The 14124-nt window shown below is 39.6% G+C and overlaps 4 protein-coding genes across 6 annotated transcripts; all 4 read right to left on the reverse strand.

Moving 5' to 3' along the window:
* Window positions 1-247: 247 nt before the first annotated feature.
* LOC113163063 (cell division cycle 37, HSP90 cochaperone) lies at window positions 248-3996 on the reverse strand. Its single transcript, XM_026361383.1, has 8 exons — window positions 3641-3996; window positions 2894-3175; window positions 2608-2710; window positions 2401-2516; window positions 2124-2246; window positions 1728-1910; window positions 1563-1634; window positions 248-1423 (listed from the first exon to the last, which is right to left on the reverse strand). The coding sequence occupies exons 1-8, from the start codon at window positions 3746-3748 to the stop codon at window positions 1283-1285; spliced, it is 1128 nt and encodes a 375-aa protein (XP_026217168.1). The 5' UTR covers window positions 3749-3996; the 3' UTR covers window positions 248-1282.
* A 995-nt stretch (window positions 3997-4991) lies between these two features.
* Window positions 4992-6223, reverse strand: cmc4 (C-x(9)-C motif containing 4 homolog (S. cerevisiae)). Of its 2 annotated transcripts, XM_026356153.1 has the most exons (3): window positions 6089-6221; window positions 5954-6013; window positions 5638-5861 (listed from the first exon to the last, which is right to left on the reverse strand). In XM_026356153.1, exons 2-3 carry the CDS (start codon window positions 6009-6011, stop codon window positions 5707-5709), a joined length of 213 nt encoding a protein of 70 aa, XP_026211938.1. In that variant the 5' UTR covers window positions 6012-6013; window positions 6089-6221; the 3' UTR covers window positions 5638-5706. The 2 variants fall into 2 exon arrangements, with proteins under 2 accessions (XP_026211946.1, XP_026211938.1); XM_026356161.2 differs by having other exon boundaries at window positions 4992-5861; window positions 5954-6223.
* A 188-nt stretch (window positions 6224-6411) lies between these two features.
* On the reverse strand, window positions 6412-8764 carry LOC113163087 (hemicentin-1). 2 transcript variants are annotated; one of them, XM_026361415.1, is made up of 4 exons: window positions 8579-8764; window positions 7799-8065; window positions 7380-7712; window positions 6412-7278 (listed from the first exon to the last, which is right to left on the reverse strand). In XM_026361415.1, exons 1-4 carry the CDS (start codon window positions 8628-8630, stop codon window positions 6926-6928), a joined length of 1005 nt encoding a protein of 334 aa, XP_026217200.1. In that variant the 5' UTR covers window positions 8631-8764; the 3' UTR covers window positions 6412-6925. The 2 variants fall into 2 exon arrangements, with proteins under 2 accessions (XP_026217200.1, XP_026217208.1); XM_026361423.1 differs by having other exon boundaries at window positions 6412-6933; window positions 7018-7278; window positions 7799-8764.
* A 1066-nt stretch (window positions 8765-9830) lies between these two features.
* LOC113163080 (intercellular adhesion molecule 2-like) lies at window positions 9831-13540 on the reverse strand. Its single transcript, XM_026361405.1, has 5 exons — window positions 13289-13540; window positions 11933-12217; window positions 11520-11846; window positions 11136-11399; window positions 9831-10963 (listed from the first exon to the last, which is right to left on the reverse strand). Exons 1-5 carry the CDS (start codon window positions 13329-13331, stop codon window positions 10815-10817), a joined length of 1068 nt encoding a protein of 355 aa, XP_026217190.1. The 5' UTR covers window positions 13332-13540; the 3' UTR covers window positions 9831-10814.
* Window positions 13541-14124: the final 584 nt, after the last annotated feature.

Consider the following 14124-nt stretch of genomic DNA (forward strand, 5'->3'; position numbering starts at 1 on the left):
TTTTTGTTTGTTGGTATTGTTTCTTTTACTTTGGTGAGGGATGTGAGTACTTCTTCCGTCTTCGTTGTCCATCTATTAAATAAATCATATAATGCTTACCGCAACGGCTCCTTGACATAATAAGCTGTGTGAATGCTTCCAGTTGAAGAAAATTAAAGAAAGTCTTCAAACACAGTTGGACTAAGTTTGTCAGCTCCTTTTTTCCACTCTAAATTCAGCTGGTACATAGCCCTGGTATCACAAACACTTGCTTCCATTTTTTTTATTTTAGCAGCACAATATCATTATAAAAGCACAGAAAAGTACAGAATCCAGCCATACTGAGCAATTTCACACTGTGTCACATTGGCTAACAATGACTCTCACAACCTGCACAAAGCCTTTTATTCATTAGATCAGGACTTTAATTTAGACTAGATGTGACAAAGTGGGGCCATATACCAGATCTATCACATCAAAGTCATACAAAGCTCATCTCTATGACTTGTATTAATTTTTGTATAAACGGTTGGACCATATAATGCTACAGTATGAGCGGAGCCAATGTCACTAATCATCCTCAGGCCTGAAATGAACAATTGCTATGTTTATCACAGCATAACATAGCATAGCGATCTATTTATCTTCTATACCACAACTACAGGTGTTGTAGAATGGGTTTAAGATACTGATTTGATTCAGACTTCTGATGTCTAACTTTACGAAGTGCATGTCAACCACATTTTAACGTCTCAGACACAAAAGATTCAAGCGCAACACCTTAGCTGGCTCTGATTAATTGGATATATTTCAACCTTTAATTAAGCATGTTTGTAGAAAATGTTACTTAGGTGAAATATCTGTCCAAATATATCATTTGCTAAAGCCCAACATGTCAAACAAAAATCTTTGAACTGGAAAAAAAAATGCTTAAATGCATAACCTGAAAATATAGAGACTATTTTAAACTATACACCAACATAAATGAAGAAAGATGAAGAAGGTGGGCATGTGCTACTTATACAGCCACACAAATTAACAGGTGTATACAAATAAATGGAAGAACACAGCTTTAGTGATGTGGAAACAAATATTAGACCTACAAACATGCAGCAGTTTCTCTTCCAAGCGGGAGTTACTGATGCAATGCTGTGTAGTTAGGTGAATGCTTATCCCTTACATCTCAGCTAAACATTTTAAAAAGTTTCATAGTTCCTTGATTGGCAAACTAGTCATATGTATGGTGGAGCTGCAATACAGTGGGTAGGTACATTAGCACAAAAAACACAACACTGGATCAATGTCACTCTGTCTTAGTTTCTTCCGGCTGCTGTTTCACCTCTGCATAAGTAGCATCTTCCTCTTTTTCATCCCCATCATCTGTCTTTGAGTTGGGGACCCAGAGTCCCGATTCTATGCACCTCTTCATGTGAGCCTTTGCCTCCTAAATTGAGGAAAACATGTATCAACACAGGACAAAATACAAGTAAATCAAATAACCAATGTATACATTTATATTACTGAAATACGGTTTATATTAACTAAGAGGAAAAAAATCTATAGCTTTTAATGAAGAAACCTACCGTTGGATCCATTTTACTAATAACATCCTGTAACATTTGGATATCCTTCTCATCAAAGCACTTCTGCATCTCCTGCAATTGAGAACAAACGGTGTAAGGTGATTTAAACTCACAAGAGAAAAGAAAAGGAGAGTGCTGACTTGTCCTGAGAATTAAACAACTTACAGCTGGCAGGGACTCGTACACCTCAACAGGATCTAGGCCCCCAGGTCCCATGCGCTTTTGTCGTTCTTCTTCCTCATATTCTTTCATGGCCTTTTCTATGCGGATCTTCGCCCTGCCACGAACTCGCTCCTTAAATGCCTCCAACTCGTCATTGAAGGCTTCCTGGTATTGCTGATCTGCTGTCTGTGAGGGAAGACATTTTGAAGACATGCATTTATTAGGATGCCTCAACCACAGAACTTTTCCCAGGTGACCATTAATTCAATCCATGCAACTTATATATCAGAGTCACATCATAAACAAAGAAACGATTACTCTGTTGTAACCTTGCAATGTCCTTTTAATGCATAATTGGACTATATATAGTACTAATATTGTGTTTTTAAAGTTTGTTACCTTAATCTTGGCGAAAAATTGTCGAAAGCAACCACGAGGGTCCATTTTGAGGCTTTTTGCCAGCTCTAGGATAAACTGCATGACGATGGTCTGATGAGCCACTTGCTCCATCAATGCGTGTTTCTACAAAAGAAAGAAGCAGTTTCAAAATACTGTATATGTTTCAACAGGAGTTATAGTAACAGGAGTTCATAAAGCCAACATTTTGTTTTTCATAAATACGCAGCATGAAAAATGGGAACTCTCATAAGACAAAGAGCTAAATTTTTGTGTTCACCTCCTCAACTTCAAGGTCAATGCACATGATGACCAGGTAGTTGGCAGTCTCCTCACATACTAGATGAGGGTTGTCTGAAAGGTACTTCTGACTGTCATCCCAACGTCGCAACATGCCTGTAGCAAAGACAGCAATGACAGACCATCACTATTTTGAAAAAGCAACACAGCAAAATGCAGTAAATTAACAAAAGATGGCGATCTTTACCGAAATGTTTGATCTGTTTCTCATATTTCTCGACAAAGGTTTTGTGCTTTTGCTCCTTCTCTTCTTCAGTCTCTTCAGTCTCAGGTTTGACATTAACAATGCTCTATGGATGAGATAGATGGTGACAAAGAATAATAATTACAGACAATGTGAAAGTGAAAGTCAGAGACACAAACATTATGACTCCCAGAATTTGCTACACAATATATAGTCTAAAAGAAAAGAAAACTTTTGGGCATGGCTTCAGAAACCATAGTTCTCCTGCAGCCACCCAATTCTACCTCACCTTGCTAAAACCATCTTTGCTGAGCGTGTCTACGTTCCATGGCATCTTCTTCTCTTCCCGAGCATGGTCGCCCACCTTCTTGTCCCACTCTCTTTCTTCTTTTTTTAGTTTCTTCTCTTCAGCCTGGGCCTTGGTCAGCTCTGATTTGGCATCGTCTGATTTTGAAATGCTCAGCTCTTGTACTTTCTTCTGTGCCTCTGCCAGCCTACGCTGGCATTCCTTAAGTCCCTTGTTCAGTTCTTCACCCTTTCTCTGAAAGTCTTCCATTCGTTCCACACGTGCCTGAAGTACAAAAATTACAAGATCCTTTACATTTAGAAGACGCTTTTATCCAAAGCTACTTCCAAGTTATAAGGCAAAGGCAGGGAAAGCATAAGGACCCCCACTGGAGGTAGGCCACAGGCAGAATTTGAACCCCAGTTTCCCGCATGGAGGGCGGTGGTCTAACCACTACACTACCAGCCGATCAGTCATTGTTACTTGAGTTTTATGGCCATCGTGGTTTATAATGGACCCCCAACATGTAGCACTTTTCTCAAATCTAAGGCTAATTACAAAACGTTTAACACTTTTTAAGTTATTACCTACTGTGAAATATTATTATAATATTTCTTAGCTGTAACTGTAGGGTATAAGACAACAAAGTGGGCACAGGAAACAAGCTAAACAGCTAAAGGCTACAATGTCCTGTGCGCCAGTTTTTCTAACTACAAGCATATTTGTAACTTCTGTGTAACAGAGCTGTACCTGGTGTCTCCATCTGAAGAGGCTGGGTGTGTCGATGTTTGGGTGGGTGTCATCTTCATCGTCTGAGACCTCAATGTGGTCCCACACGCTGTAGTCTATCCTAGACATTATGCCAGGAATCTAACGCTAACAACGTTAGCTTGAACTATGACTCGACTAAGTTAGTGAGATAAACGGAGCGAACCTCAAATCTGAATAGAAAACACACGCAACGAAACGACTCGGCTGTTTTCAGCAATGTGAATTTGCGTTCAACGCAGGAACTGACTGTTTCTCCAAGACTACTTCAGATAATCCAAGCTAACGCGGGCTAACGAGAGAGTGCTACAGAATTCTAGAAAGAACTACTGCTGCAAATTTCCGCTTGACGTCAGCACGTTACTGTGCGCCACATGGACGTACTGCGTCGGCAGGAAGAAAAAAATAAAGAAAATGTGTTTAATTTTTTTTATTAAATAAATACCAATTATAAATATTCACCACTAAGATTAGGTTTAATTTAAAATAGTGCGTAAAATGGATCATGTCAAACACTTTTTTAAAAGATTAAGAGAGACATGTTGTTTCATGATCGTTTAATCTGCTCAGTCTATAACTTTACCTCATTACTCTTAGCATCCTCACTACTCTAAAATACTTTAGCAACGTATTTAATGATTTTATTGATCCTAAATTAATAAATGATTTAGCTTTTTTGTGAGATCGGTTTGGTTTTTTAGAATTTCAACAGAAACAATGTTAAACAGACCTACATTATTAATCTTAAAGTGTTGAATATAATTATTAACTGCAGTCTATACAATCTTGTAATAATGGCTGTAGAAATAGTTAATTCATGGATTTGTTGTTGGAATACTATGTTTTTATGTATTTTATCCCTCTCATCCCTCTCTTTATCCCTCTTTATGTTTTTTTTATAATCCTGCTGATGGTTTTGTAGTTTTAATGTTACTCTTGCTAGTAATTTGTTCATTAAGGAAGCTTGATGTATTCAATAAAACTTGAAAAAGACATTTAAAAGTTTAAAACAAGCACTTCAACCATGCGATCATCTCCTCACATGGTTCCACATTCACTTTCATTTATAAAACTATGTTTACATATGTAAACTGTAATTTTATATATATATATATATATATAACGTGCATTTTGTGCTACATTTGAGGTCTGAGAAGATTCTGCAAAGTGTGTGTTTCTAAACTCACTAGTCATCTAGCTGTAGTATTTTCACCTTTTGCATATAAATGTTATTGACAACATCCTGCATTAGAGATATCACATTGCTTTCTTGAAATAGCCTAAATAAGACAGATGGCTACAACTATGAAGAGATCGAGTGGAACACCACAAATATAAAACACCATGTTTATTTAAAACAAGTCGTTCTTGCAGTGCAACTTCTCAGTTCTTAAACGTAACACTTCTGCTTAAGGTTAAAAAGTGCAGTGCTTTCAGCTTTACTTCACCACATATTTTTGGTTTCACCAAAATTACGCATTTACTATTTAGAAGTTAAAGCCATATTATGCAAAGCACCTCCATTTTCAGGGGCTCAGCAGTATGTGGACAATCGACTGACCAGGTGCTGTCCATCCACTCATTACTTACAAGTGAAGCATATAAAAGGTCTGGAGTGGCTATCAGTTACTGAGTTGGCATTTTGACTGAAGCTACCAATATAAAGTACAAATATATTTCAATGCAAATGAAGGTTGCCATCATTGGGCTGGAAACTCAACATGAACCTATAGGAGATAACAAAAACCTACGTATGGACAAATTAACAGCTGAAAGAAATAATGCACCGGTGGGCGGATGTCTAATCTGTTTACCATTGGTATGCAAAGGCTTTAACAAGTCATATCACCGCTTACATGTCCAAACAGGTGTGCCTCTTCATACTTATAGCAGGGAGTTTAGTCCAGCCCTTTACATTTGAGTGAATTCAGCAAATCCTAATTTGTACAGATTCATATTCAAATTCAAACACAGTCCACTGTTTTCACGTCTGTAATACACATATATTATACAATCATCACAGTATTGGCACATTGTTACTGTTTGTCTCAAAGCATCCCACTCGGATGTGTACTACTTTTGTTCTCCGTGGGTTCTGAGTTCTTGAATCCCGAGCAGCAAATCGAGTTAGCAGCATGCGTCTCACAGCACCGCCGCATCGCCTTGATCACATCCGCACACACGCTCTCCACGTATTTGTTAGCTGCAGGAGGGATTTGGCGTTAGTTAAAGGACATTGTGGGATTTGCTCCAAAACATCTAGCTCATGTCCACCGAGTGGCTGTTTTATGTTACCTTGTAAACACTTTTGAATTGCACATGCTTGTTTTTGACACGGATCTTTTTGTGGCATGCCTGAAAGAGAGCAGACAATTTTCAGAAGAAGGCGACTACATATCAGGCACAGAATCACAAAGGATTAAGACTTACTCCAGTATCTGTCGGTAGGTTTAGAGTAGTTGAAATAGAAAGCATAAGTAGTCAGTTCATGAATTGAAGGTCGTTAAGCTAATGTTAGCCTCTAACTCCACTTCCTCTTGTGAGGCAATGTTTTGATCACGTGACGCGTCGATAGCCAATAAAATCATTTCTGCGAAGCGCAACAGCGACACTTAGTGGTGTAAGGTCGCCATAACACTGTCAACTTCCACTAGATTAAATCAGAAAATACATGTTTTTTGGAAATTGAACAATTATAAGGAAATTATAATGAGTAAAATATAGATAACCGTGTATATACCAACGTTTTTAATTTAAAATTTATTCATAAAGATAAGCACAGTGAGAAACAGTTCTTATTTACAGTAATGACAAGCTGAGCTTTAACATTCAGTACTAAAGTTGCACTGTAAAGGTTCTATAACACATACTAACAATAATGTAGTCCCATTGCTATAGTAAATGAGCTACACATTTACAATGGTACAAAATCAATTAATTAATTGGAAAATAAGTCTAGTAAAAATATAAATTAGATACAGGATCACATGGAAAGCAAAGGAAGAGAACTATATTCCAAGCTAATATTCTACCACAGAGACTTTTTTCATGTTAAAATGCTGACAAATTAAATGGCAGTTACCAAATATAATATATTCAGGTCTTTTTTCTTTTTGAGATCTAATTTCAGACAATAGCAAGAACTTCATAAATATCTGTTGATGCATGTCATTTCTGTCTGCAAAGCAGCAACAGTAAAATTCCTTTAGTTGATTTCTCCTCATGTGTCCAGTGTTGTCATCTGAATCCATCTCAAGATTGCTTGTTTCAAACACCTAAGAAAAAGCAAAAAAATATATGGTTTAGGGCGCAGTGTGTGGTAATAACGTGCACGTGTATGCTTTGCCAATCTTCTCTACCTTTGCTCTTGGCCTTGACAATGAACTGCTTGCTTTTCTTCTCCAGTGTATTAGAGGCCGTGCAGGTGTAGGTCCCTGGAAGCAGTGTGGAGGAGGTAAGAACAGAGTCATCCTCTAACCTCTTGTTTTCGTGAACAGGATGGGATGATAGCCAGCTGTACACAGGTGTGGGGTTTCCTGTGGCCGTGCAGTTCAAAGTGATTTCAGCACCTGCTATAAAGTCCAACACTTCTGTCTCAGGACTCAGAAACACTGGTGGAACTAGAATAAAAGATCGTGGGGATTAGATACAGCTGACATCGCGCTTCAGTGTTTTAAATTTATGACACTTCTTTTTAGTTCGGAAAAGCTTCATAACTCACAGTGCACAGACGCATTGAGAGGCTCCGAGGTCACCGTGGGAGGTGGTTGTGGTCCCTCTGGACCGAGATCTAGCTCTGCGACGCACCTGTACTGTGCTCCATTCTCAGCTTTGGTCGGGGTGATGATGAGTGTAGAGGATACTTGGACAGGCGAGGAAGACGTGAGGTCAGAGAAAGAGTGGTTATACACCTCGGTCTGCCCTCTGTACCACCTCAGGGTGAGGTACTGAACAGGAGCGATGTTCTGAACCTCACAGAGCAGCTGGTATTCCTTTCCTTCCACCATGGGGCCATTGTGGTTCACAGGCCTGATGGAGACGCTATCTGGGGTTTCTTAATGAATAATAAATGGAGTTGAGGTCAATCCAATACATAAATCATCAATTTCTATAATGACTATTAAACAGGAGTTGACTCACTGTAGAGGACAAGGTTGAGTTTCTCCTCACACTGCCTGGGAGCCGTGAAGAAAACCCCATAACAGATTGGCTCCTCTATCCAGTCGATGAGACTGTCCACCTTCCACTGGACGGACATTTCGTGCTGGGTGTGAGCAGCACTGATGGCCGATTCCCAACCCAGGACACGTACTGGGCGAGCGGCTTCACAGCTGACTGACACCGGCTCCCCAAAGGCCACCACAACCCTGGAGGGTTTGAGGATTAGGGAGCAACCTTCACCTGACACTGAGACACAGCAGCCGCAGCAATCAGCATCATTACAGTCAGTACAATTCATTCATATTTACTGTGCACAAACGCGCTTTAAGTAGGCCTACTTATTATGTAACCATGTTATAACGCACAGCCTGCAGTGACATCTTCACAATGCTGCGCTTTATTTTTTATCATTTAAGAAATTTACTAAGTTTATTCAACACTCAACAAAGCCCAACACACACATGTACAGTTCACATAGCTCTGTTTCACTGTTCACTCCGTCGCTTCTTCGTTATAGTTTTATTTGCGGAATATAGCGGAGCCCCTACGCGCTAATTTACATTGTTAGGCTTCATAGAACTAATCTAACCTATAATTATCATGTGTGTTTATGCTGTGATTGTGTTATAAATGTGCCCTTTTTTCTAGTTTAAGTTTATTCATTTAAACTAAAACTACGCTTTTCACAACTACAGCTTGTGCACCGAACATCAACAATAATCCCACGCACAGAAAAAGTGCATTTGTGCTTCATCTTACCTGAATAAATCATGCAAAACGTCAAAATCCATCTCAGAAAGTTGTTTGCCATGTTATTCTGTGCACCGAGGCGTCGATTAGGGGGCGAAAGAAAGAAAATTCCAACAAGAACAAGCTTTGGCAACTCTGCAGGGAGCTATGCTGGGACAAAAGGCCCCCCCCCCCCTCATCCCAGCTGACTTTGGGGGTGGGGGGTAAAATGAAAAGAGGGAAATTTAACAGGTGGCAGGCCTCTAATAACACAGCACCAACCTTCATACAGTCACAGGCCTAGAAATACCACAGACTGTGCTGCAACATAAATAAGGCACACAGCACAATAACACCAGCATGTGATGAATGCATTAACTTAAACTCTTTTTATTTTCAACATGTGGTTTACTGCAGTCTAAGCAGATGAAACATGCTTAGGCAATATGTAGTTTATTACATTTACAATAACTGAGATGACCCACAATGTATAGCATTATTAGGTTCATGTCACAGAACTACCTCCTGTTTTCAGCTCTGCTTAAACCCTTGTCTCATTTTGCTTCTGCTTGTGAAATCGCAGCAGGCAGGCGCATTGGTGTTGTGCTGCATGTAGCCTGTAAGACTCACGCTGTGACCAGAATGCTGTACAGCATATCAGCTCTGGCCACAACTGCCGTGCAAGTAACTGGATGCTTTTTTGGTGTATTTATAAAGCGCACAGCTGGGAATCCTAATGCAGAAATGAAAGTACGCTCTTCATTGTAAATACCCTGCTCCTTCTTCAAGTTCCCAAGTGAAATATGTTAAGCTTGTGTATGTATAACAAAACTTTTTTTTTTTTTTTCTAACTGCATGACAAATTGAGCAGTATCAACTCTGCCAAGTTGTTATAGCAACACAGTCAGTGCATACACAAACAGTGCTTTCTGGCAAAACATTTAGTTGGAATAGCAGGAACCGAACATAAAGAACATGGTTTCAGAAAGATAGGCCTGTAGGCAGGATGACAAATACACTCCTTTACATTCACTTTGTTCAGTACTAATTAGTATGGTGGTGTCACCACTGTATAATGTATGCCAGATCGAATAAGAGAGAGGGGATGGGGGTGGGTGAGGTTAAGGCGGTTGACACAGAGTGGCAGGAAAACATAGTAAAGAAAGATGCTGGTCTGACTTTTCCTCAATCAGTATTCTGCCTAAGTAACACACTGACAGAGACGTTGGCTTTTTTTAAACAACTGATATACGAACAAGTTGCACATGCACACAATCATTTGTCATATTCCCCTCTGAAATGACGTCTTTCACTTTAATTTTATTTTCAGTTCATTCTCACACAACAATCGTGTTTACAAATGCAAATGAGCTTTTTGAACTTGTATTTGTGCTTCTGTTAAATGAACTCGGAGGCACATCGCACATTATTTACATTATTTTTCCCTTTCTTTTAAAGCATATACGTTCAGTGCAAACAGAATAAAATAATAATAAAACGATTTTACAAAAATGAACAACAGAACTTGTGCTTAATTCAAACATCAAAATGACCTATAATTAAAAAAAACTCACCAGAAACACTGCATTAACTCAGCTGTATTGTTTTTACTGCACCTTAGTTTGTGTGTAAAATATACCTGAGTGGATAGAAATATCTTAGGGAATTCTAACTCTGTGTGCAAAGTACTAACTTTCTGGCCACTTGGAGGCAGACTAACAGCACAAGAATGACAAATCCACATTCCTTTAATGATCATACAAAAAATCAGGAAAGCGTCTAGTTAACCTGTTTATGTTACCTAAATCTATTCTTCTTTACAGTCACCTGGTTCTTGATAAAAAATACATTTCTCATCCATGTTCAGGTGTTGGACAGGTAACACAAAGAGTGTGTGTCTGATCATCAACACAAAACTTATCTAAAAAGAACATCTCAAGTTCAGCTGCAGTGTTCTTAGACTTTGTCAGTATGTTTACATGCAAGTAAGTGAATGCGTTACAGTATGTTTTTACATGTGCAAACAGGACAAAGGCTGCAGAAAGGAAAAACAGCAACAGCAGAAAGCAGATTCATACCAAGGCTAAAACAGAAACTAAAATGAATGAAACTAAATAAGGAAGGAAAATGCATTCTAAGATATACAGTAGCAGACCATACCTCTAGGTCTTCAACAGCCATGTTTCTGTAAGCACCAAAACAACTGTAGTTCCAATTCAATGCAGTTTAATTAAAAACAAAACAAACAAAAAAAACATCTCCAGCCTCATACAGGTCCAGATGAAGTAGGTTGGTAGCTGCATCTGTTGAAAGAAAATGTACCGTTCGGCGTCACAAAAAATAAACCAGCAGCGGCAAGCAGGACCCCCAGAATCGCAAATACTGCAACAATGGCCACAAAGGTCGTTCGATTCCCTGTGGGAGATGAGAGTTTTAGTTAGATTTTCTTTCTCAGGTCTTAGTTATGAGACAATGAAATCTAAGAGAACAGCCCTTAAAATCCCTGCAGTGGTCTCAGAGTGGCTGGAATGATTCACACTGCAGGAAACAAGCTGAAAAAACATATGACTTAATAACAATATCCTACCTGTATCTTGGATGACAGTGAAATATTTGTCCCTGGTGCCCTGGCTATTAGTCGCTGTGCAGATGTAGGTCCCCGGAAGAGGAAAAGATGGCTTGAAGGTGGGTTGATTCTCAATCTGATTCTCTGCCGTCTGTGTGGTTGTATGTGGGAACTGCCAGTTGTACACTGGCACTGGGTTTCCTCTAGCAGTGCAATTTAATATTAGTTGGCTCTGAGCTGTTATTTCCACAGTGACATTTGCAGGTTGGCTGAAGGTTGGTGTGTCTGAGGATACAGAAGTGGAGAGAAATGTAAGACAAAAGCAAAATGTACCCTTTTTAAAAAGGAATCCTGTTGTTTATAAAAACTGTGATGATTACATGGAAGATTGTCTTAAAAACTCACACAATACTGTCATTTTATGTGATCTTGTTTGCATTGAGCGAAGATCTAGTCCAGATTGCAAAAAATTCAGCTTAGCTTCACACCAGATCTGAGCTCCATCATCATCTCTGTGCGCGGTCAGTTCATAGATAGACAATTTACTGACTGGAGTAATACTGGATTCGTTAAATGTCTCGGTGTGAATTATGCTATTTCCTTTGTGCCAGTAGACAGTGAGGTGACTTGCTGGTGCGACGTTAGCAACATCACACTGCATGCGATACTTTTTGCCCTCCACCATCGGACCTGTGTCACTTGGCAGAGACAGGGACACGCTGTCCATCATTTCTGTAGAAAGAAGTAACACGCTTAAACAGATTCCCTCATCAGTTTGCTTTGCTTGGAAACTCCTGGTAAAATTAAGAGTGACTTACTGTAAACTGTGACTGGTAGATCTGCTGAACACTGCTCTGGAGGACCGTCGATGTTGACAAAGCACTGTGGGGAAAAGCTCCAATCTGTTACAGACTTTATATTTAAGGGAAGAGAACTGACACCTCCTATAATGCCTGTTCCGCCAGCAGAAGACTCCCAGCCTATTCCTTCTGTCTTACTGGCTAATGAGGTGCAGTTGACTGAGAAGGCGTCACCAAATTTCACCACAATTGCAGGAGGGGTCATCTGAATTGGACAGGGGACATCTTCAGCGTTTCCTAGAACTACAAACAGTACAGATTATAGCCCACAGTACGAAACTGCACACAGGATTACAACACTGATTGACTGTATTTTTAGTATTGTGACCCGGTGGTGGTGCTAGAGTTACAGAGGAGTAACCAGTTGAAAAGAGTATCTGACTTATTGTGTCATACATAAAATACATATAACACCATAGTGAGAAAAGCAAATATGTTTCCTGTTGACAACACTTCATATGTGCATCTGTAATCATCTCTGTAAATCTAGATGTTCAACTTTAAATCCAGCCAACAAATTGATTATGGTGAGATATGAGTAATATGAGTTGTATATGATCATAGCACAGTTATCTATACATGTATTTACTAGAATCTATTAAAAACTATGATTGCATTTGGTCGCCCTTTGTCTCCTATACGAAAATAGAGGAGGGGTGTGTCTCCATTCAGAAAAGAGCAAGTACTTCAACTTCAAACGTGGTGCTCGTAAACTCTTGTTATATTAGTAGATTCGTGTTGTTCTGGTTATGGGGCAAACACCCTTTTTGTTACTGTAACCGGACAGAAACAGAGTGGTTTACAGGAAAAGTTCGATATTAAGGGAACAAACGCATTGGGCCTATTTATACAGCCAGGACATGACTCATGTCGCGCACATGTTCGTACAATCCTGCAGCCAAGTATCGGAAAATCTTCACAGCAGTCGTGTGCAAGTTAATTAATTTCATTAGCTGCCATGTTTTTCTGCAAAACCATAAAGCTGCATAATTAGTTGCAGCCACAAGACAAACGTACTGGTTTGTCTAAAAACACAAGTATTTAATCGCAGTTCTTCTCAGTAGCTACGTGCACCTTTACTCGGGTGTGCAGTTACAATTTAATACAGTTCAAAATGTAAAGCGTGCACAATAATAAACAATTCAACAGATCGGCTGAAGATGGCTGCAACGCAACGGTAACGCGAAAATAAAAGCAAAGATAAAACCAAAGTGAAGCTGATAAGTTGGATACAGTTGGACACACTGGGCGTCGGCCACTGAGACTCACTGTAAACTGCACTGTAACCACGAGCACGACGGAAAACAGGCTTACCTGTCCACGTTATGAAGCCGCTGAGTATGAAAAGCCACATCATGACTTGTTCTCACCAGAAAAACGACCTCAAGACTTAATTCAACACATAGAAAAGGAACCAGCTGGTTCAAAGTTTCTTTTCCAGGTCCAGCGCTCCTGTTCCCGCAGCTCGCGTCCTTTTCACCTGGTGAATGACGTCATACAGGTCCCGAAAGTGAAAATAAGATACAGTGATGCGTTAAAGTGTTTCCCGTAAACTCTTGTTCAGCTTCTGTTCATACACTTCACCGTGTCTGTTGTAGCCACGGGGAGGCTGGACTTCAGCAAGAGCGGGCTTTAAAGCAATAGTCCGACATGCTTGGGATATTAATATGATACACAAATGTGCATACATCCGTTTACATTATACATGTAGAATAATTTCCACAACTGTGATGTTTCCAACTGTTTCAAAAGCAGCATAAGCTATTCTAGAAAAACCTGTACAACCCAAGCATTTGGCCTCATGCCTGCTGCACAGTCCCATGTTTAGTTTTTATGTGATCATGCATCGTGTTCTTCAAATTAAACCATTATTTAAGCAAAAACCATTTGAGAATTCAAGGTTTCTGTATCACTCACAAACACTGGTGCTCTTGGAGAGTTAAATAAACGACTCTCTTGATGTGTTAGCCCAGATTTAATAAAGGCCTTTTACTTTTAAACATCTACTTGAGTGCCTGGAATCTGAATTGCATGCCCCACATATCCCATGGATGTGGGCTTACACTACACTCACTGGCAACCTTATTAGGAACATCTCTGCAATCCAACACCGCCACCCTTCTTTAGCCAAAACAATGTTGTGCTGTTGT

Source organism: Anabas testudineus, chromosome 8, assembly GCF_900324465.2.
Source record: "Anabas testudineus chromosome 8, fAnaTes1.2, whole genome shotgun sequence".
Taxonomy (NCBI): Eukaryota; Metazoa; Chordata; class Actinopteri; order Anabantiformes; family Anabantidae; genus Anabas; species Anabas testudineus.